Source organism: Mauremys mutica, chromosome 5 (genome assembly GCF_020497125.1).
Source record: "Mauremys mutica isolate MM-2020 ecotype Southern chromosome 5, ASM2049712v1, whole genome shotgun sequence".
NCBI lineage: Eukaryota > Metazoa > Chordata > Testudines > Geoemydidae > Mauremys > Mauremys mutica.
The window spans coordinates 61,499,305-61,521,181 of NC_059076.1; the positions used below are offsets into that span (position 1 = coordinate 61,499,305).

The following is a 21,877-nucleotide window of genomic DNA, read 5'->3' on the forward strand; positions in this document are numbered from 1 at the left end:
TGCATTGAAACAGTGCTAAAATAATACTGGTTGGGTTTTTTTTAAAGAAATAATACAAATCATTCCGTGTGTGTCAAAGTAAATTTATGTACTTTTATAAAGTACATGGGATTGCATATATCAAATATATAAAGGTACACAGACACAGTCACTGTTTTTAATTCTCAACATGGTACTCTACCTCTCTCACAGCAACACTAGGTTTTCTTAACAGAAGGAATATAGCGTAAGTTCTCCTTGGAGATATCAACTACAATCATTCTAAACTAATTTAAAATATTTGGAGATATATTATAATTTTCTACATGGGCACATATTAATAAAATCAATAGCAGGTTTTGCATTACTGATGTGATTGATGATTTATGGGTGCCTAGGTACCATAGTGACTGACACTAAACATACCATGGATAACTTGGGTTGGCAGACTAAAAAAATTCATAGTTCACAATGACTTTTTAGTAAAGAGAAACAGTGTAGCTACATTATATACTACTTTTTAAAAAGCCCTGTTCTTACAATTATAGCTACAATTCCAAAATAAATATTTATGTTGCAAAAAGACTTTTAAAATCGGATACATTTTTTATAATGGCTATAGTTCTCAAAACTGCAGAGACTTAGGTGCATGCTTAATTTTACACATGGTGAGCAGTTCCACTGACTTCAAATTATAGAAATATGATTTGCCTTAAATCAAGAAATATACAGTGTATAAAATTACGCATGGGTGTAAGTCTTTGCAGGATTGGGGCCTATGAGATTAGGGTGTCTGACTGCAAAGAAATGATCTACAATGCTATATTTTAATCAATCAAAAGCAGGGTATTAATGTGGTGATATTTCTGGATTTTAATCATCAGCAAAACCAGCAATACCTAAATTTTTAAAATTATTTGAATGAAACATTTACCCAGTTTTAATTTTAAGACTGAAGAGTATTTATAATAGTAGTGACAGAAAATTTTTGTACCTTGCTAAGCACAGTAATTAATATAATAAAAAGTACATAGCAAGATACAAAACTTTAGACATGATGACCTTTCCGAGTTTAAAATTGTTTAAAAATGTAAATCTGAATAGGAGACCATATGATGCATGTGCAAGTTAGCTGCAGTTGTACTGTTCACATAAACTCTTGGTTAAATCCATTTGTCTGGTTTAAATATTAAACCTCCAACGTTATAGCCTGCAATATAGCTACAACAACCAGTCACAATGAAAAAGAGCTGGAGTTTATTTCTCTAATGTGCCTCAGAAAACTGTAGTTTTAAAAGGGCACTACATTACGATACAAAACTATTCACTGAATGCACTGCTGTGTATTGATGATCTTCACAATATATTTGTGATACATATAGAGTAACCTTTTCAAACTTTATGTTATAACATTAAAAGAGGTAATGTAGTTTGCTTTATTCACATATGTGTAGAAGACTGATCCAATAATTCATAGGATACAAAATGTTAGTTTAGTGGCAGCAATATAGCTACCAACTTTATATATTTCATTACTATTGGATGTTTCTGTGAGTAAACCTTTAATTTTATTAAAGCAAATCAAATTTCCAAAGTAGACATGCTTTCATGTCTTTTACAATAGGAAAGCTTCAAAATAATTGTAAATATATCCACAGGAAATTTGAAAGCAACAGTAGAAGGTTCTCTCCATCTACAAGAGGGCTGCACAGGATGACAGAAAAGCCCTCCGTTGAGAGTTCAACAATACAAACTTTTTTTTATAAGCACATTAAATACATAAGGCAATAAAATTCACACTCTATACCTAACTGAAACATATGGAACCTCAGACAGAATAATTATAATGCAGAAATTACAACTGTTCTAGGCACGGAAGGTGAAATTCACTTCACTACCTTAATTGGCCTGTGTGGGAGTTAAGAATGTGGTGGATGGAAGAATTGTAATGGTAACAGGCAATCCCCCAATCTAAGACTTGGTGTGGGCTGTAACCAACCTCTCCCAACACCATGGCTGCTGCCACTCCAGTGTACAAGTTGGAGCAGTATTTGGTGTAATCTTTGCACACCATTTGTAAAAGAATCCTGTCATCCCTTCTTTTGATGCACTTCAACTGTCACACTCTGCACTAACTAATGTGCACAGAAACCTCACCCCCCATCCTCCCCTTTCTGCAGTTCACCGGCATCTTTGCAACATCACTACATCCAGTGCCACTCCACACAGCCTCAAGACCAGGCTAAAGTGGTGTAGAAGGCCTTAGGCTGGCCCTGTATGTCAGAGTGAATTTCACCCATATGAGGTGTAATTTTTAAAAACACCTGCATAGCTATTTACTATTAGCAGCTTGTGTAAAAACAAACAACAACAAAAAAAACGGGAGCCCTGACTGCAATGGCTATATGGTATCAACATCACCACTGGCCTTTTTCCAAAAAGTTTAAATGATGTTCACAAATGTTTTCTTGTTTTTAGATAAGAGTCTCTAAATACATTGAAAGCTAACCTCACATAAGTAAATAACTTGTCTTTTCCTCCCCTTAACTTTGCCGCAAGTGACGGTTGTTTCTGTCACACATCTACTAGTTACTCAAGAGAATGTGATAAGTCTCAGGACTTTCTTAAAAGATGCAATAGTTACTTCAGATCTGTTTCCACTATTAGTCATTTTTAGTGCTTGCTGGAAATTTTTCCATTAGAAGATGCCAATTCATCAAAAGCAAGACAGCTAGCAGAAGCGTGTCAATTTTGACAAAATTTCATTTAAAAAATAGCCTGACACAAAGCACTTGTACAAATGACTTTTAATTTTCAAATATCTTATTTTAGATTATAAAAATATTTCTATTTAAAAAATGTCAAAATCAGAATGAAACATTTTTTTATTTTATTGTAATGAAATGTTCTGATTGACTTGGGAAATTTTTAAATTTCTTTAAATTTGCCAGACTTGCCAGAAATATTTTTTAAAAAAATGTTTTCATTCCATTTAGAGCAGAAAAAAAAAGTGAACTTGCAGAATTTCCCATGAAACAGAAAATCCAGTTCCCATCCAACTAATTTTTTTTTTTGCTGTTTATTAACTAGTCAGCAAGAAAGGCTAATTTATTAAATTTTTATTGAATTACCTACAAATAAAGAGCCTGAATGAACTGCAGACCTCTGTATATTGTTACTTGTAGTCTTTTCCCAATGACTTAAGTTGTTGACAATTGTCTATGCTCTTTTCCTATAGTACTGCATTCATAATGTAGGAGTATAATACATTTCATCAGTGATTAGTTCAAGTTAAGTTTTATACAGTAACCTTTTTCAGCACTAACATAGGGAATATGACAGCTAGGCAGAATTTTGCATTAAAAAACCTAAGTAAATACAGTTTCAGACTAACATCCATCCATCTTCACCTATGTCTCTCAAACTGCTGTATATCCCCACATATAACAACTTTAGTACAAGAAAGAAAGAAAGAAAGAAAGTTAGTTGATGATTCAGCCAAAACAAGCAGACACAGGAACAGGACTTAACATAAAATTTAAAAAAGAAAATATATAAATAAGTTTAAATAATATCTATTTTGGTAACACATTTCTTCTGTAAAACAAAAAGATGAAGAATTTTCCCATGCAGTAGATTTATGGCTGAGCAGTTACTGATGGAAAATTATTCTTTATAAATATTTTGATATAAATAATCAAATGGAACATTTATTTATTAACTATGCCACAAGCATAATGGCTTGTCAGCTTGGGTTAAGTACTATTTTAAAACATTAACAAAGGCAGCCAGAGCTCAATGCTTCCTGAAGTAATGAAATAAAATCAAGCAACTTAGGTGAAATGTCACTGGTGGAGGGCTGATCTAGTTGCTATCTGGTGGGAATGTGTGAAGGGAGAATTAAGTCATATTGGTCCACTGAGAGGCGGTTAGAGGAGGAGTAGGTTAGTGGGGAAGAAGGGAAGCAGTGCTGCTGTTTTATAAAAACTACTTTGTGGTAACAGATCAGAAGCTTTCAATACAAAAGACCAAGGAATAACAGATGAAACGATTAATATGCATAGCGCCAATCCTGCATATGACTATGTGGGTGGAACCCACTAACTTCAGTGGTGCTCCATGACCATGCAGGTGTTTGCCTGTGCAGAGTCACTTACAGGATCAGTGTCTATAAATCTCTGACACAAAAAAATAGACAGTCATATACTTGTTGCTCTTTTCTTTCAGTGGCCAGGCTGGAGTTCTCACATTTCTGATAGAATCAGAACTGGACAGAAACATGTCTTTTGGGTTTCCCTTATAGATGGTTTTGACTAGACACAGAAGTCAATAAAGTTACACCTACAATGAATTTAGACCACTGTATTGTAAGCTTGTTGGTGCTGTCTTTTCATTGTATAAGGCCTAGCAACAAGGGGCTCCAATTGCTGATAGGGCTTCTAGGCACAACTACAATATAAATATTAAGAAATAACCATTAACAAGTCTAAATAGAAAGTATTGTTGTTGGAAATCACCACCCGGCCAACCTCCAAAAAGACGGGACGATTTTATCGTGAAAAGACATGGCCGCACATGGAGACAGAAGGCCAGGATACAAGACGAATGGAAGACGTGTTGTGATCGGCGCAATCTATATGAGGGCTGAAGGACCAATCGATCGAGGTGTCAAACAGAAATATCTAGCAGCTATTATGCCCACCTATCAGGTGGAGCTTTGACAGGACTGGCAGTGGAAGGAAGAGACACCATCAGGTGGTCCTGGATAAAGTGGATAGCAATGTGAGGGGAACCCTCTTCTTCCTTACGCAGCTGGTTGGGAGAGATGAAATTGAGGAAACCTTCCCCACCACCAGAATTAATTAAGGCTGATCCTCTGACTTTCCGGTTGGTCCACACTCATTTGGTTTAGATATGCATTAGGACTGCGTGCTCCAGTCATCCACCTGGATGGGCATGTGAGCCACAAGGTCTTTCATCTATATCCATCTCACTGGAAGCAAGGATGGATTGGAATTTCTGATAATTGCTTCCTTTTTTGCCTTCAAGCAATTAAAATTTGAAATGGATACACTTTTTGTTGTTTTCATGTCTCAGTATACATCCGTAATTACATCTTTAAGGGATATTTAGTCTTAATTCTATCTTAACAGATGTGGAGGGTGTTGTTTCAGCTGCACAAATCTTTTTTCCTGAACTATGATTTAGGTTTTTTCATTTTTAAGAGGCCACATGAAAGTTTAAATCAATTCTGGCTACATCAATGGAAGAGATACCACAATGATGAGCACAGTATAAATGTCTATATACAGTTTTTAACTTCATTCTTTGCAACATTTGATAGCACTATAGTTGATATCTTTTTCAAATGTTATTTGCATAGGGTCAAATTCTGCCCTCAGTTACATCCGTGTAACCTCTATTGAATGAAATAGGTGATTCTCAGGTGTAACACTGGGTAGCACTGTAGCAAGATATAAATTAGTTTTATTCTATACCTGCCTGCCATGTAGTACATTTTATAGTTAATTTGATCTAGAGGGGGGTGCCAAGTGTCTCCCTATTCCCCACCCATCTGGCCCTTTTGGACATAGCTGGGATGGAGGAGAGACAAGCACTAATCTCACAGAGCGATCTTGGAGTGTCCGAGAATTTTGGGGAATCGTCGAATCCTGCTCAGAGAATCATGTTTAGCCCCTTACTGGAAATCAGCTCTGAGAATTGATTTGTGACTAAGGTCAAGGGTGAGCAGAGGCCTTATGCCCTAAATAGGACTTGGATCCTCAGGAGCTTATTGTAATTTACAAGAAATACCTCAGGTGAGTAAAAACACTTCCAGTTTACCTGCAGACCTTGTAAATGCTCAGTCCTAAAATTAACTATTTTCCGAGATTATGAGGTTTGTGAACACTAAAAGGAATAGGTCATGAAGTTACCTCAGCTTATCTACATCAGCTTCTCTTCTAAGGCCTTGGCTACACTTGCCGCGCGGGTCGACGCGGTGAGTTCGACTTCTCGGAGTTCGAACTATCGCGTCTAATCTAGACGCGATAGTTCGAACTCCCTGCGCGCTCCGGTCGACTCCGGAACTCCACCACTGCAAACGGCGGTGGCGGAGTCGACCTTGGAGCCGCGGACTTCGATCCCGCGGCGTCTGGATGGGTAAGTAGTTCGAACTAGGGTACTTCGAGTTCAGCTACGCTATTCGCGTAGCTGAACTTGCGTACCCTAGTTCAACCCCCGCCCTTAGTGTAGACCAGGCCTAAGTTTCTAAACACTGAGCCTTTAAATGTATGAAGTCTATCAGTTTACTGGAGTAGCATGTAAACTTTACAAATCCTGGAATAAGGAACTCTGAGAATGTACTTAACATTAAAAGAGATATCTAATGGATTTACAAAATCCATGGACATAGACTGGCCGTTAGAGGTGCTAAGTCCCACTGTAGTAAGTGGTTTGTAATTATCAGAATGGAGCCTACAGCCTGAAGATCTTGAAAACACTGTAGGAAAGACCTGTGTGCATGGAAGCGAAGTAATTAGCATAGAGTTCATAAATTCCACAGGATGGGGTTGCAGATCTGTAAAGAATGGGCTGCACTTGTGGACCCTGTAAACATAGAAGGCAACTCTTGCAAATCTTGAATGCTTCATAGCAGTAAATTACTAAAGTGTTTTCTGAAGAGGACTGCTTTGCTTCCTAGAATTTAAAGTTCTACCTGATGGGCCTGTAAAACTTTTAAGTTCCTTGAACAAGACTACTTGGGGTTTCCTAAATTTATAAGCACTGCAAGAAGAGTGCAGTGTTTGTCGTTTCCCTGACCATCAGATTGCAATCTATGCATATTGTGCCCACAAAGATTCTGTTCTCCTTCAACCAAAGCTATTTATTTTAAGGAACTTATAAAACTATGCTGGGTGCATCCATGAAGCTTTTCTGTTCCTTGAATCAACCTATTTAAAATACGTTGGTAGCCTATTCATGCTATGCCTGCAGATTTTGTAATCTACCTGGGCCACAATCTAAGCAGTTTGTGGACTTTATGAACTTATTTCACAAACACTCAGATACATCACTGAGCTCTCAGAAAGTCAAATACTGAGAGTAAATAATTCCAAAACCAACCAGTCTTAGGGGGGGAAAAAAAGTTCTAGATTTGTTAGTTGAACCACAAATCTTGCAAATAACTGAAAAAAGACATGTGATTCTTATTTAATTATACTTCAGATTGATGGTTTAGAACCAATTGTGTCTTGTTTCCATGTGAACAAGTATAAATTATACTAGATAGAAAAAAGTCTTTTTTTTTGGCGCCTAATACTTAAAAAAACAAACCAACCAACCAACCAACCAAAAACCACCTAGGTGTCTTAAGCCTATTATCTTTTGAGGACCCCAAGTAATTATCATTATTATTATTTTGCACGAGTCATTGTGTATCAGATTCTGACATCCTTACCCCCACTAACTAGTAGCTAACTCCATGAGTATTTTGATTGGAAGGTAAGATACTACTCAATGGGAGTAAAGGTGTCTGAATCTACACATGTATGCATATTTTTGAATTTATTATACAAGAACTTATAAAGAACAATCTTCACTGAATGGGTAATGTTAAAGTGTTTATTTAAAAAAAAAACCAACACCTTCCAAAACTGAATGTCCAGTTGATCTGTTTAAAAAAAATAATTCTCTGCAGATCTAACGGTAAAGCCTGCAAAATATCAAGTCAAAAGGATGAGAGGCAAAATTGAACTTGTAATGTTAAGTATCTCACAAAGTTATTGTAAGGAGCCAGTATTGTGGTTCTACAATATATTTATGTGGTCAAAGCAAGCACTGTTTAAACTTCCATATAAATACTAAAAACGTTGTACTTTGATTTTAGTTTTACGAAAAGCACTGAGTACTTCTGTAATGACTGTTATCTCATGCCACATGCAGTTTACGCATAATATAGGTTTTACTTACCACTTGAGTTATCACCAATGCTATTGGTTTTGCCATTCCAGTACCAGAGCAACAGTGTTGCATCACGTGATCCTGAGAGAATGTAACAATTTCCTCCAATGTAGGATTCAGAGCGGGCGAGACAGGTGACAACATCCCAGTGCCCAAACACTACTTGTATTAGTTTACCTGAAACATATAAAATCTAAGTTTAAAACATCCTGTTAATGATTTTTTATAGACTTTACTAAACATATTACAATATGTTTTAGTGGTACTTTCATGAGCAATGTTTATAAAAGAAAGTCTAGATACAAAACTTCAATTGCTGTTGGTTGTGAAAAACAAATTCATGTGTCAATTTTTTATGTCCTGATGGGATGGAAATTATTTAAGAATGCAGCAGTCTGTATAGGGGCACAGAGTGAATAAGAATCGATTACATATTTGTATCTTACTCTAAATCCTGCCAAGCCAGTATGTTTCATTATTCTATATATTTAAATTCATGTTGCAGTCATGAGTTTAAATATATAGAATAAAGAAACACAATAACATAAATCTGCAATGACGGAATTTATTTTAATGCAGTTTACTGGTGAAAGTAGCAGTTAAAAATGTATATCTGATGACAGTGCATAGAGGCTCCAGAACAGTTAGGAAATAGGGAATTGTGAATGTGACATGGAAAATGAAACATAATCAGCTCTTTGAGCATTTATTTAATTACAAAAAATGCAAACAATTCAGAAAATCTGTATAAAATTGAACTTCTGCTTTAGTTTCTCCATCACATTTAATATACTAGCCAACCATTTCTACCAGCTTTCTTACCTTTGAGAATGTTATATCCTTGGGGGCAGCCGGTTTAGGAAGAAATCACTTGAGGCCAGACAGCAGACAGCTAACAGCTAATTTACAGACTCAGAGAACTCACCCAGCCGGCTGAAGCTGGCTGAGCTATCCCCTAATAATCTAACTCAGTTACCATAGGAAACAAAAAACCATGACAACCAAATACACAACATATTCCTCCCCCCCTAATAAGAACATGCCCTAAATAAAACACACACTAGACTAGAGAAGGAGGGTAGACTGCCTCCATTCCCGGCTAAACCCTGGGGATTATTTTGCCCCATAACCGTGGGTTCGCCCTAGCTAAAGATCCAGCCGATGAGGAGGCCTTCTGTCTCTAGGTGGATTACAGCGAACTTCTGGTGTTGTTGCACCCGAAAGTACCATGGGCTCAGGGTCCGCAGCACGAACGGGTGAGGAGGTGGTATCAGCTCGTGCTGGGCAAAGGGGCATCTCAGCCGCCGGCAGTAATGGAGGAGGACAGTCAGGAATAGGTGATTCGGTGTCTCACCAGAAGAGGTGAAGTCAGACCCCTCAATTGCAGATGTGTCCTGAGGACTGGCATGACCTGGCAACAGCTGATCTACATGTCACCGTCAGGTAAGATTCTCTGCAGTCCGGACTGTGTAGGAAACAGGTCCTGTTTGAGTGATGACTGTGGCCGGGACCCATTTAGCTCTGGAAGTATAATTCCAAGCCAAAACTGGCTGTCCCGGGCTAAAGGTTCGGTCTTTTGCTCTGGGTGCCCGTCTGATGACTTGATATTGCTGCTGATGTTGCACAGTTTGTCTGGGTTCAGAAGGTTTCAGCAGATCAAAGCAAGTGCGCAGCTGTCGTCCCATCATTAGAAAGGCCGGAGATGCGTGGGTCGTAGCATGAGGTGTGTTTCGGTAGGAAAGTAAGAAGGTATCCAGACGCTTTTGAATGGAGTGTTGTCCCCTTGCTGATTTCAAAGCGTTTTTCATTGTCTGCACAAATCTTTCAGCTAATCCGTTGGTGGATGGATGATATGGTGCTGACGTGATGTGGTGTATCCCATTTGCCTTCATAAAATTTTGAAACTCCTGAGAGACAAACTGCGGTCCGTTGTCGCTCACAAGTTGTTCTGGCAGACCAAAACGACTAAAGAGTCCTCGTAGTTTTTGGATAGTACTCTCTGCAGTAGTGGACTGCATTATAGAGACTTCTGACCATTTAGAATGGGCATCTATTGCCACCAAGAACATGCTTCCTTCAAGGGGGCCAGCAAAGTCAACATGAATACGTTGCCACGGGTTTTCAGGCCAGTCCCATGGGCGTAGGAATGCCCACTGGGGTGCATTCCTCACACCCTGACATGACATACAAGCTTTTGCCTTCTCTTCAATAGCACTGTCCAATCCAGGCCACCAAAAATAGCTTCGTGCAATTTCCTTCATGCGCACTATTCCACAGTGACCAGAATGTAGCTGTTCTAACAGCTGTGATCTCAGTGGTGGTGGAATAATGACACGTCTCCCCCACAACAACCAACCAGATTGGACCGATAACTCCGTCCTACTGGACATGTAGGGAACAAGGTCAGATGAGACCGGAGAGGTTTGTCGAGATTTTCCATGCATCACCAGGTCCATAACTTGGGACAATACTGGGTCAACGCGGGTTGCCTTCTTTATCTGAGTAGCAGTGATGGGTGTATTCTCTACCTGTTCAAAGTAGAAGATTTCCTTTTGGGCACTATCTTGATGTTTGACCGGCAAAGGCAACCTTGAGAGGCCATCTGCATTGCCGTGCAGAGTGGATTTCCGATATTTGATTTCATATGTGTGCGCTGAATGCCCAACGTTGCATACGACTAGCAGCTAATGGGGGAATGCCTGTGTAGGGTCCAAAAATTGACATCAGAGGTCGATGGTCTGTGAGAAGAGTAAACTTTCGCCCAAACAGGTACTGATGAAACTTCCGAATTCCAAAAACAATTCCTAATGCCTCACGTTCGATTTGGGCGTAGTTAGTTTCTGCTTTGCTTAGAGTGCGTGAAGCAAAAGCAATAGGTCTCTCTTCTCCCGAAGGCATAATGTGTGACACGACTGCTCCCACTCCATAAGGAGAGGCATCGCAGGCCAATTGTAGGGGTAAGGATGGATCAAAGTGCGTTAGAACTTCAGAATTTAGCAATGCATCCTTAGCTTTGTTAAATGCAACATCACAGGCTTCAGTCCACTTCCAGGCCTTGTTCTGCCCAAGGAGCTCATGAAGTGGTTTTAGCAGTGTGGCTAACTGTGAGATGAACTTTCCATAGTAGTTCAGTAGTCCTAGAAACGAGCGCAGCTGGCTTACATTTCGAGGTGGGGGAGCCTCCACAATAGCTTTAACTTTTGCAGGGGCCTTATAAAGACCTGCAGAATCAATGATGTGTCCCAAATATTCAACAGAGGGCTTGAAGAATTCACACTTGTCTTTGCGAACTCGTAGGCCATACTCTTCCAGTCTTTGTAAGGTAGCCTCTAAATTCTTTAAGTGATCCTCTTCATTTCTTCCAGTGACCAGGATATCATCCAGATAGCACTGAACTCCTGACAAGCCACACAAGATCTGGTCCATAGCCCTCTGGAACAGGGTGGGAGCAGATGTTATTCCAAAGGGTAGGCGGCAGTATCGATAAAGCCCCTTATGAGTCACAATAGTCAACAGCTCTTGGGACTTTTCATCGACGTGCATCTGTAAATATGCTTCACTCAGATCAATCTTACTGAACTTTTGTCCCCCAGCCAGGCCTGTGAAGAGGTCATCGATGCGGGGAAGCGGGTATTGCTCTGCACACAACACTGGGTTGACAGTGACTTTAAAATCACCGCAAATCCGGAGAGAGCCATCTTTCTTCACTATTGGAACGATAGGAGTGGCCCATGAGCTATGGGTAACTGGTATTAGGACTCCATTGGTGACCAGGCGCTCCAGGTCTGCTTCAACTTTTGGCCTGATGGCATATGGCACAGTTCGGGCTTTCAGATATTTTGGTGGACTGTCAGGTTAATGTTCAATGTCACAGTGATTCCCTTCATACTTCCCAAATCATCTCCAAAAACAGCAGCATGTTTCCTTAGTATAGGGGTTAGACTGGTTTCTTCTTTAGTCATCCGGTGCACTTCTGCCCAGTTCAGTTGAATCTTCCCAAGCCAAGACCTACCCATTAAGGCTGGGTAGTTACCTCTCACCACAAACAGTGGCAATTTAGCCACCTGTCCATTGAGCTCCACCTTAACATCAATAGTGCCCAGCATAGGCACAGCTTCTTCCGTATACGTCTTCAGAACAGTTTTTGTTGCCTTAAGCGGAAGATGCTGTAGCTTTTCTTTATACACAGTCTCGGAGATCAGTGAGATGGCTGCACCGGTGTCCAGTTCCATGCGTATACGTTTGCCATCCAATAACGGGGTTACCCAGTATTCATGTGAGCCCACTGCCAAAGACAAAACATGCAGTGGCACTTTCTCTTGCGCTGAGGTGTCACCTTGATCATCCTGGGTCTGCTCTAGGGTATGCAAGGTTCCTCTTTTTGTCGGCCAGACCACAGGCCTCCTTTTTGCCACAGTGTCGACACACCAGGTCCTTACACCAGCATTCCGATGCCTGGTGACCCGGCTTACCACAGCGGTAACATTCTTGACTCTGCACCGTTTTGTGGGTCAGTTCTTGTGACACTTTTTTCACCCTAGGGGATGCACCGATGTATTGCGCCTCCCTTGTAGCCAGTTCCATGGACACAGCAATATCAACAGCCTTCTGTAAGGTAAGATGAGCCTCTGTCAGTAGGCGCTTCCGTATAGCTTCACTGTACAGGCCACACACTAACCTGTCACGCAGGGCATCATTTAACATCTCTTTAAATTCACAGTGTTCTGCTAGCTTTTTTAAAATGGCTACAAATTGTACAACTGTTTCATCTTCCTTTTGGTCTCTTTTGTGGAACCTATATCTTTCAGCAATTACCAGTGGTTTTGGGGAGAAATGGGACCCCCGGATTTCCACAATGTCACTGTAAGATTTAGTCTCAGGCTTAACAGGGTGTAGTAAGCTGCGTAGCAGGGAGTAGGTTTTAGCCCCTACAACACTTAAGAATATTGGCACCTTCTTTGTTTCTGTAATGTCATTTGCAATACCAAAAAGCTCAAAACGCTCAGTATACACATGCCACTGCTCTATATTCTCATCAAAAGGTTCCAGTGGCCTGGTCAGAGTAGCCATGATTTTAGTTTCACTTTCACAGTCAGTGCAAACAAGCAGTATTTTTATTTGTTTGTTTTGTACCTTGACTTCTACTTCCTTCTGTTACTGGAGCAGCACCAGGATCCCATCCATCGTCGCCACTTGTTATATCCTTGGGGGCAGCCGGTTTAGGAAGAAACCACTTGAGGCCAGACAGCAGACAGCTAACAAAACCACCATTTTATTTACAGACTCAGAGAACTCACCCAGCCGACTGAAGCTGGCTGAGCTATCCCCTAATAATCTAACTCAGTTACCATAGGAACCAAAAACCATGACAACCAAATACACAACAGAGAACACTTGCAATGCCCATAAAAGCTCAAAAGACATACCTGACAAGCAAAGTTTCTGTCTGTTGTGTAAGTATTCAAGCCATCAATAGATAAGTAAAAATGAACATGAAAGGAAAACCTAGATAAACTCAACTTTACTTAGACAGTGAAAAATGTGCAATTCATGGATCTTTAAAAATATGAATATGCTTATTACTTTTTATCCTTAACTTAACAGGGCCACATTTTCATAAGTGTGCGTATGTGTATGTTCATGCGGGTTGGGTTTATATGTGTGAGCGAACACTTATAAGGCTAACTATAACGGCCCTCTGAAGACCCTCACATAGAGGGAGGGAGATTTGGTAAGAGAAAAAGCTCCATAAAGTGAGGGTGTAGGCACCAGCATCCATCTTGCTGGGGCTACTGGAATCTGTTAATAGCAGACCATATAGAGATAGGATATATTTAACACTCTCATCAATGATAACGTAGAAAAACTAATGATCAAGCAGAAACTGGATATTAATTAAACTTAGAAATGATGATAAATTGGGAGTTAAAAAAACAAAACTATCCTGAAACATATTATATCAATATAAGGAGAAATGTGGGAAGCTGCAACACTGAATTGACCTAGGGATGATAGTAGGGGGAGACATGACTTTGTACCATGATAAAGTGTCGGGGAGAGGAGAGGAGAGGAAGAAAGAGTGTACAGTTTAGGACTGCATAAATAAAAGATTAAGTCATGCAGGTGGAAGATAACAGTTCATAGTTCTTACCTATACTGTTTCTGCTGTGACTGCACCTGGATTATTGCATTCAGTTTTGCAAAAAAAATTAAAACAAAACTAATGACACACTAGAGAGAGAGTTCAGAAAAAAGGGCTGGAAGGACAGATTTATAATAAAAGATTAAAGGCAGGAAGCAATAACTACAGTGGAGAAAACCTAACAAAAAAATCAGAAGGGTGCAAACACCTGTGAGGGAGGGATATATATATATATATATCCCACAGGTGTTTGCACCCTTCTGATTTTTTTGTTAGGTTTTCTCCACTGTAGTTATTGCTTCCTGCCTTTATTTATTTATATATATATATAAACACCTCGGGATATATCAGGGGTCGGCAACCTCTGGCACGCGGCTTGCCAGGGTAAGCACCCTGGCGAATCGGGCCTGTTTGTTTACCTGCCGCGTTGGCAGGTTCGGCGGACCGCAGCTCCCACTGGCCACAGTTCGCCATCCCAGGCCAATGGGGGTGGCGGGAAGTGGCACGGGCGAGAGATATGCTGGCCACAGCTTCCCGCCACCCCATTGGCCTGGGACGGTGAACCACGGCCAGTGGGAGCTGCGGTCCGCCGAACCTGCCAACGTGGCAGGTAAACAAACTGCCTTGGCCTGCCAGGGCCACGTGCCAGAGGTTGCCGACCCCTGGAATATATATATAGTGTGGTATATAGGGGTGAGGTAATGGGATGAGTGTAAGAAAAGGACAATTTAAGCTATCAAAAAATTGCCAGCAAGATGTATTTGGCTCGAAAAATCTCCCATGGACTGTGGTGGGAGGAAACCCTATCAACTTGAGACTTTTAAAACTACTGTAGAATAGACAAAGCACTAGAAAGTTTACTTTCTATAGGAAACAATCTTGTTTTAAGAAGGAAAAACACTGATCTAATACATCTTTCTATCTCTATCCTGTATGATTCCATCAAGGAGGCAAAGTTATACAATGGATATATGAATGGGGAATTGATGTTTATAATGAAAAATTATTTCTTCATGAGGTTGAAAAGTGACTGAACGTGATAGTGGGACATAATACTGTTGCAGGCTCACAGCAGGTTATACTCTTTACCCAAGCAGCAAAAATTTTCCTATAACTTGGTGACTCCAGTCCATATTATGTTTTATTATACCATTTAAAACTGTCTTTTGGCTCTAAATGTGCTGCGACATCAGAAGTTACCCATGTGCTGAGGGTTCTTCACTTAGGTTCGCAGGTCATGTATTTGTCTCGGCCAAATTGCTGGATGGTGAACCATTTTAGTCAGCAAAAGCTATTGATCTGCAGAGCTTGGAAGGCAGCAGTGAAAAACTTACAGAGCATACAACTTTATCTCAGGCAATATATTTAATCTCATAGAATAGACAGTTTTTCCTGAACCTTCTATTTATTTATCAATTATGTGTTTTAAATTTTGTTGTGATTAAATTATACCATCTATTTTCCAGTTATATCCCCTCAGTAATTCAACTACTTGGGGTGATTTATATTTTTGAAACAGTAAGTTTATTCTTAAAGAGCTATGAGTTTAATAGATTCCCCCCCCCCCCCGATATTCGATGTTTTTAGTTTCTGTTATAGAAAACAAACATTCTTCAAGACTTATTTGTTTGACAGCTGCTCATACGTTTGCACTGCCCTACTAGTTTTACTATGTTATTGTCATGGGGTTAAGCTTCACTCAGTACAACTGAACCATCAAAACAGAAATTCGCTGCTTCTTTTTATCTTTGTTAAATTACTTACTGAATCTCATAAGAGTTCAACTCTTTTTTTATTTCCTTTAATACCAATCCTCCTCTCCACACAGCAATATCAAATATTACCATATGCACTAGGATATCCTTTTTTTGACAGAACAAATTTTCTAGTTAATGTTTTATTTGACAGCTGTGCTACAAATAAAAAAATTCAGACTCAAGCCTCGGCACTACTGCATCTAAAAAACTGTCTGAAAATAATTCCCACCACTGGAGGAAAGTTTTATTGTGCCTCCGCTGTACTAGCTGTAACCAGAAAGCATGATTTACGTTAAAAGTATTTCCTGTTACAAAACCCCCTGAAATCTAATAAGAAAAAGGTTCTTTTTTTGTTTAAGTGCTAAAATATAATTGAATTCAACACTTGTGATAGCTTGCCATTATACATTACTGATCACATCTTTTTCCCTTGCTGCTCCGCCAAGCTCAGAAAAGGTATTTGACTGCTATACTTTTGTTTTAATATTTAAAAAACCCCTGTAACTGAATTTATTTAAATTAAACTACAGCCAGATTTTGTTTGTGTGCTGGATATTAACAAATTGAAGAAATATAGATAAAACTTTCTGGTGTTTTACAACTTTCTTGGCAAGCATAAGTAATTTGCTTTTAATCATATCAGAATCAGTTATGTCAGAATTAAGTTAACTAGTAATCTCTGATTATGACTTAAATACAGTTGCAATGACTTAATTAACAAGCCATTTGGAGATAAGTTACCAAAATAATATTAGTTTCTCATCATGACACTGAAGTCAGCTAGCCTTAAAAGTAAACGCGCTCACTTTTCAACAATGAAAAAATTAGTCAATATATTTTGAATGTAAGGCAAGAAATTGTGCGGAATATTTATCATACCTAGTTATTTTCTCTAAAGATCTCTTTAAAACCACGTTTCTGACTTTCACTAAAAACTTAGAGAAGGTTAAAAACGTAGGACTGAACTGTTAAACTGAAGGTTCTCTGTAAAGGATTGACGTCAGCCAACATACAGTAAACTTCTCATTTATAGTAGTAGTCATATATTAAATTGCACAATGACGAATACCCCACCTCTAAAGTATGCTGGGGGTCCAATCCAACTGTTCTGTTGTTTTATAAAATATTTTGGTTTGGTAAGTGTGAAATACATTATTAACAAATCTATTTAAGCAACGATGAAGAACATATAGGATAATAATCTGCTGGAAGGGTTGATGCCCCAGACATATTAACCTCAACTGGTCATTAATCCAAAGGAACTACCCTTCAATGAGATTGCTATTCCTATTATAAGGCAATGAATGGGAAGAAAAACATACATGCTTTTTCTGTACCTCCATGATTCTTACACTCCATGATTGTCTTCAACATAGCAAGACATGGATGTAACTGTCAGTTTGCAGGGATCACACATTTCCACAGAACTGAGGTCCTGCATATTGGCCAATTTACACTGTGTGAGAGGATTTATTCTTCATTCTTTTAAATGGGTCCATTTCTATCTTTGTATTGCACCTTTTGAGACCCTCAGAATTGGAGACGTTTTCTTTTTTCAAACAACTTCACTCTGTTACTGCACTTATACACTTTGGTATTATTTCAAATGGGCTCTACTGTGTTTCTTAAAATATTTTTCTCAATTATATAAAAAGCAGAACAGAATTTCATTCAGGTAAGCACTCAAGAAACAATTAATTCCCCTAGTATGCAAAGCTTTAAACAAACTCAGTAGATTGGTTTTCTTGCGAACCTGTAGAATTAAGCTCAGTGTGTCCCGTAGGTGTTCAGAAACAAATGAATATGCACAAAGCAATAGTCAACTACTTCTGCTCCTGATAGCATTCTATGCAGAATAGAGTGGGAGGAATTTAATAATAATTCCTGTCATTCTTTGAAGAAGAAATATAGTCTCATCCCCCCCAAATATGTTTCAGGGTAATAGTGAATGGAAAACAGTACCATGTTCCCCACCTCAAACACATGTGTACTTTCTAGGTTTTTCCATTGGTTAAGATTCCACTAACCTGTATCAGTAGAATAGACACGGAAACTCTTGTCCCAAAAGCCACAAACCAGGATATAACGATTGTCAGAGGTGATGACAAAACACTGGGAATGGACCTGAATGCTTTGGTCCAACAGGTCAGTGATTTGTCTCCTGTGCATACTTGTATTGCTGGCTAAAGAGAAGAATGTGCAAGAAGAGAGATGGAGCATCATTGTTAGCATCTATGTTTGTTGAATCTAACACCTTTGCAAATTGATATGCAGGTATCTAAACTAATTTTATTGCTGCCCCTCCCCGACCTCACTCCATCTCATTTTGTTACCCACACTCCTTGCATCTTGTTTGATATCTAATTGTACAAGGTCAGAAGGCACCAAGGTAATCATCTAGTCCAACCTCCTGTACAACATTGGCCACAGAACTGCCCCCAAAATAATTCCTAGAGCACCTCTTTAGAAAAACCACCCAATCTTGATTTAAAAATCCCAGCTTCTCATCCTACCCGTGTCTCTTCCCCACCCTGACCTCCAACTGCCCTTTCCCTCATCTACGTTCTCATCCACACAGGACCCCAGTTCCAGTTTCTCTCCATGGGATCTTTGTCCCCCTCCAATGCCACATCCCAGTGCCCCCTCCAATGCCACATCCCAACGTACGCCCTCTCCTGCATCCACCTGCAAGTTTGGCTCTTGCTCCCTCTGCATTTCAATTGGCAGCTTCCTCCTTAATGTTGCCTGGACCCAGCAGGGGAGCTACTGAAAGCACAGGAAAGACAGGCTCCCTGTTCTCAGTTCAGGTGCCTGAACCTAGCTTCAGCTTGGCCTGCAGCAGGCCAAAGCTGCGAATGCAGGGAAAATCCTGCGTACTACATCTAGTGCTGAAGCATGCTCACTGCAGACAGATTTTGGGGCGGGGGGATTTAGCTGCTAAAATCTAAGGCAGCTCTACTGAGCATGTACAATCTATGGTTTTTCAAAGGCTTATAACTTGGCCAAATTTGGGCAGATATTCATGTGGATAGCAAACGGCACATTGATAGCAAAAAGGCCACCCCCTTGCCAAATTTCAAGCTCCTGTTCCAAAGCATTAGGGTAACAGAGCTTTTCAAAGAAAAGCTCATCAGAATTTTTTAACCTGGGCAAAATAATGTATTTTTCACTAGCCTCCTCACTGGAAACTGCTAACCTGTTTTGGCTGAAGTCATCTAAAATAATTCAACTCTAGACAGGCACCTGGGACAGAAAGTTTCAGCCCAAGTGATTAAAGTTGTAAATTATAAGCCACTACTACAAGTCCTGCCAAAAGTGAGGTATAAGAGATTATACACTGGTGTATAGGACACTGCAGGTATTACAAATTCACACATCTGAGGATTTGTAGAAGATCCATTTGAGAAGAGATAAAGCATGGTTTTGTAGTTTAGGCACTAAACAGATTCAGGAGATCTGGGTTCATTTCTGCCACAGACTACAGCAAGTCATTTAAAGGCTCCCATTGACTTCACAAGGATTTGGATCAGGCCTTTAATCTCTTTGTGCCTTGGCTCCCCATCTGTAAAATGATGATAACACTTCCTAACCTTTGAGGTCTTGTATGCTCTTATTGCAGGGGTCAGCAACCTCTGGCACGCGGCTCGCCAGGATAAGCACCCTGGTGGGCCAGGCCAGTTTGTTTATCTGCTGCATTGGTAGGTTCGGCCAATCGCAGCTCCCACTGGCCACGGTTTGCCGTCCCAGGGCAATGGGGGAGGCTGAAAGCGGCGTGGGCAAGGGATGTGCTGGCCACAGCTTCCTGCCTCCCCTATTGGCCTTGGACGGTGAACCGTGGCTAGTGGGAGCCCGCCAGGGTACTTACCCTGACGAGACACGTGCCAGAGGTTGCCGACCCCTGCTCTTATTGTATGCAATTCAGAGCAGGGACTGTTGCTTATTGTTTGTTTGGACAGTACCTAACACAATGGGGCCTTGATCTCAGCTGGGTCCACTAAGTAACAACAAACCAACCTCTAGAAATGCTCTATGGAGAGCACTATATTACTTTGAGAAACAATGGCATTTATAAATAAATAAATAAATAAATAATTAAATATAAATGTATAAATAAAAATTAGGTAATGGTCAACGTGCACTTCCTGTGAACCATTTACTGTGCATATTAATTTTTAAAAGCAGTTAGCTATTTGATAGACAAATCATATCACTCTACCATGCACATGATAGTGGACAGTCAGGGAAAAAAATAATTTAAAAATAAGTAAATAGTCTTGGTTTTTAAATGCAGTTATAATTGGTCAGTTCATGTTTTCATTCAATAAACTATCAGCCTGAAATTGTCAGTTTAAAAAACAGAAAAATTATGAGGCTAAAAATAAAAAAGAAAAAAATATTTATATATTAGCCTCTCAAATTAAAAATGAGGGAATATTTCTTTTCAAATTTGTTTTGTTTTTAAAGTGCCTCCAAGGCAGAATCATCATGTGCCAAGTTACAAATCATGCTGAATTAGAGCCAAATTTTAATTCTCCCACCCAAAAATAAGGGTTTATAGTATAAACAACTGAACCAACTATGCTAATATGAAAAGCACCACTATAATAAACCACTCATTTATTATAAAGATTCATTTAAATGAAAGTGAGACTCTTTTCTCTCCCCTTAAAAACACGGACACACACACTTAACCACTGATGGTGATCCAAAAGACTGTAGTGCCCTAGAAAAATGAATACTAATATCTTAACACTAAAACTGGCGGAGCAATAGATTTCAACTTTGGAACCGCTTTACAATTACGCATTAATCCCCTCAGCGTGAACAGCAGGTCTATGAAGAAAGGATTGATCTCCTTTAATGATGAAACCCTGGCACCACAGTTTTATTTTTCACAACACAGTGCTGTTAAGAACCCCACTGGTATTATGAAAATTTCCTCAGCAAAGGAGCTCCATCACATTACCAGTGCACCAATTCATCATAACGTGCCTCGCTCCTGCTCATCAACAAGTCTGAGTGATGAAAAGATCCAATATTATCCTGACAGTACTTCATGCACATTCTCAATCACACATTATTACAGCATCCATATTAATTTTCACTGACACACGTCCTAGGCCTGTTCAAATTAGGCAAACCAACGAGGGGGAGTTGATGAAATACCAGCATAGCCACAGCTCATTGCATTCCAATTTGCATGCAAATGGTTTATCTGGAAAATTCCATTCGCAGCAACCAGCAAGTGAAAAACAACCGTAATCTACACTTCAGGGCCACCATACAGAGCTTAATGAATCGCAAAGAGAGAAGAAAGTGACAGACCTATGAGAGGATCGATTTCCACTGGCAGCTGGTATGGCTGGTCCTGTACAGCACCTTGATGAGCTGAAATTCAGGAAAGAAGATTTTAAAAGTCAGCATTATTTTCATATGTTGAGCCACATAAAAATCATAAATCAAACCCTATATGCAACTGTTTAACCATTCAAGTTTCTTTCTTGATTGAATAAAAAAAATTCCAGGCGCTTTCATGGGCTGCTTATTAAACATTTATTTTAGATTAGTGCTATCCTGAATGTGTGCCTTCATCAACGGCTCAGGTCCTGAGCCATAAGTGATAGCAGATGCTTTACTGGCAACCTCTCATGTCGCAACAAAACAAAATTAAGTGGTAAAGAGCACTGAAAACAAAATGTGACAACCATCTGCTGACTGTAGCAAATACTATTTTCCCCCCTCTTCAAAGGGCTGCTTTGAACAGCAAAGCATAATGGATCTTTCAGAAAATTTCAGTTTGTGATGGAGACAGAAATCTCCAAGTGACACAATATTTAATGTTTCATCTATCATTGAAAAACACTTATTTGCAAGTTTTAATAAAACTAAATAAATAATTCTGCAGACCAACATTTTGTCTAAATGTCCAAGCACCTGGCATGTCGCTGGAATATTTACCTACTGGATTTTACTTCAATATTAGTTTTCCACAGCTCAGTTAAAAAACCCCAAACCCTCTTGGAAGTGGAAGCTAATA

At 39.5% G+C, this 21,877-nt stretch overlaps 1 protein-coding gene and 1 long non-coding RNA gene across 3 annotated transcripts in view; one reads left to right on the forward strand and one right to left on the reverse strand.

Moving 5' to 3' along the window:
* Positions 1 to 21,877, reverse strand: part of LRBA (LPS responsive beige-like anchor protein) — a 574,974-nt gene that overhangs the window by 25,816 nt on the left and 527,281 nt on the right. Inside the window, exons 51-53 of the mRNA XM_045018763.1 lie at positions 21,166 to 21,228; positions 17,868 to 18,023; positions 7,951 to 8,118 (exon numbers count right to left, since the gene is read on the reverse strand). Of these exons, the coding sequence (XP_044874698.1) occupies positions 7,951 to 8,118; positions 17,868 to 18,023; positions 21,166 to 21,228 (387 nt within the window). The remainder of the gene's footprint in view (positions 1 to 7,950; positions 8,119 to 17,867; positions 18,024 to 21,165; positions 21,229 to 21,877) is intronic.
* Positions 13,327 to 21,877, forward strand: part of LOC123371311 — a 47,298-nt gene continuing 38,747 nt past the window's right edge. The window contains exon 1 of one of the 2 annotated variants that reach the window (XR_006579757.1): positions 13,327 to 13,394. This is a non-coding gene — a long non-coding RNA (uncharacterized LOC123371311). The remainder of the gene's footprint in view (positions 13,395 to 21,877) is intronic. The other variant, XR_006579756.1, reaches the window with a different exon arrangement.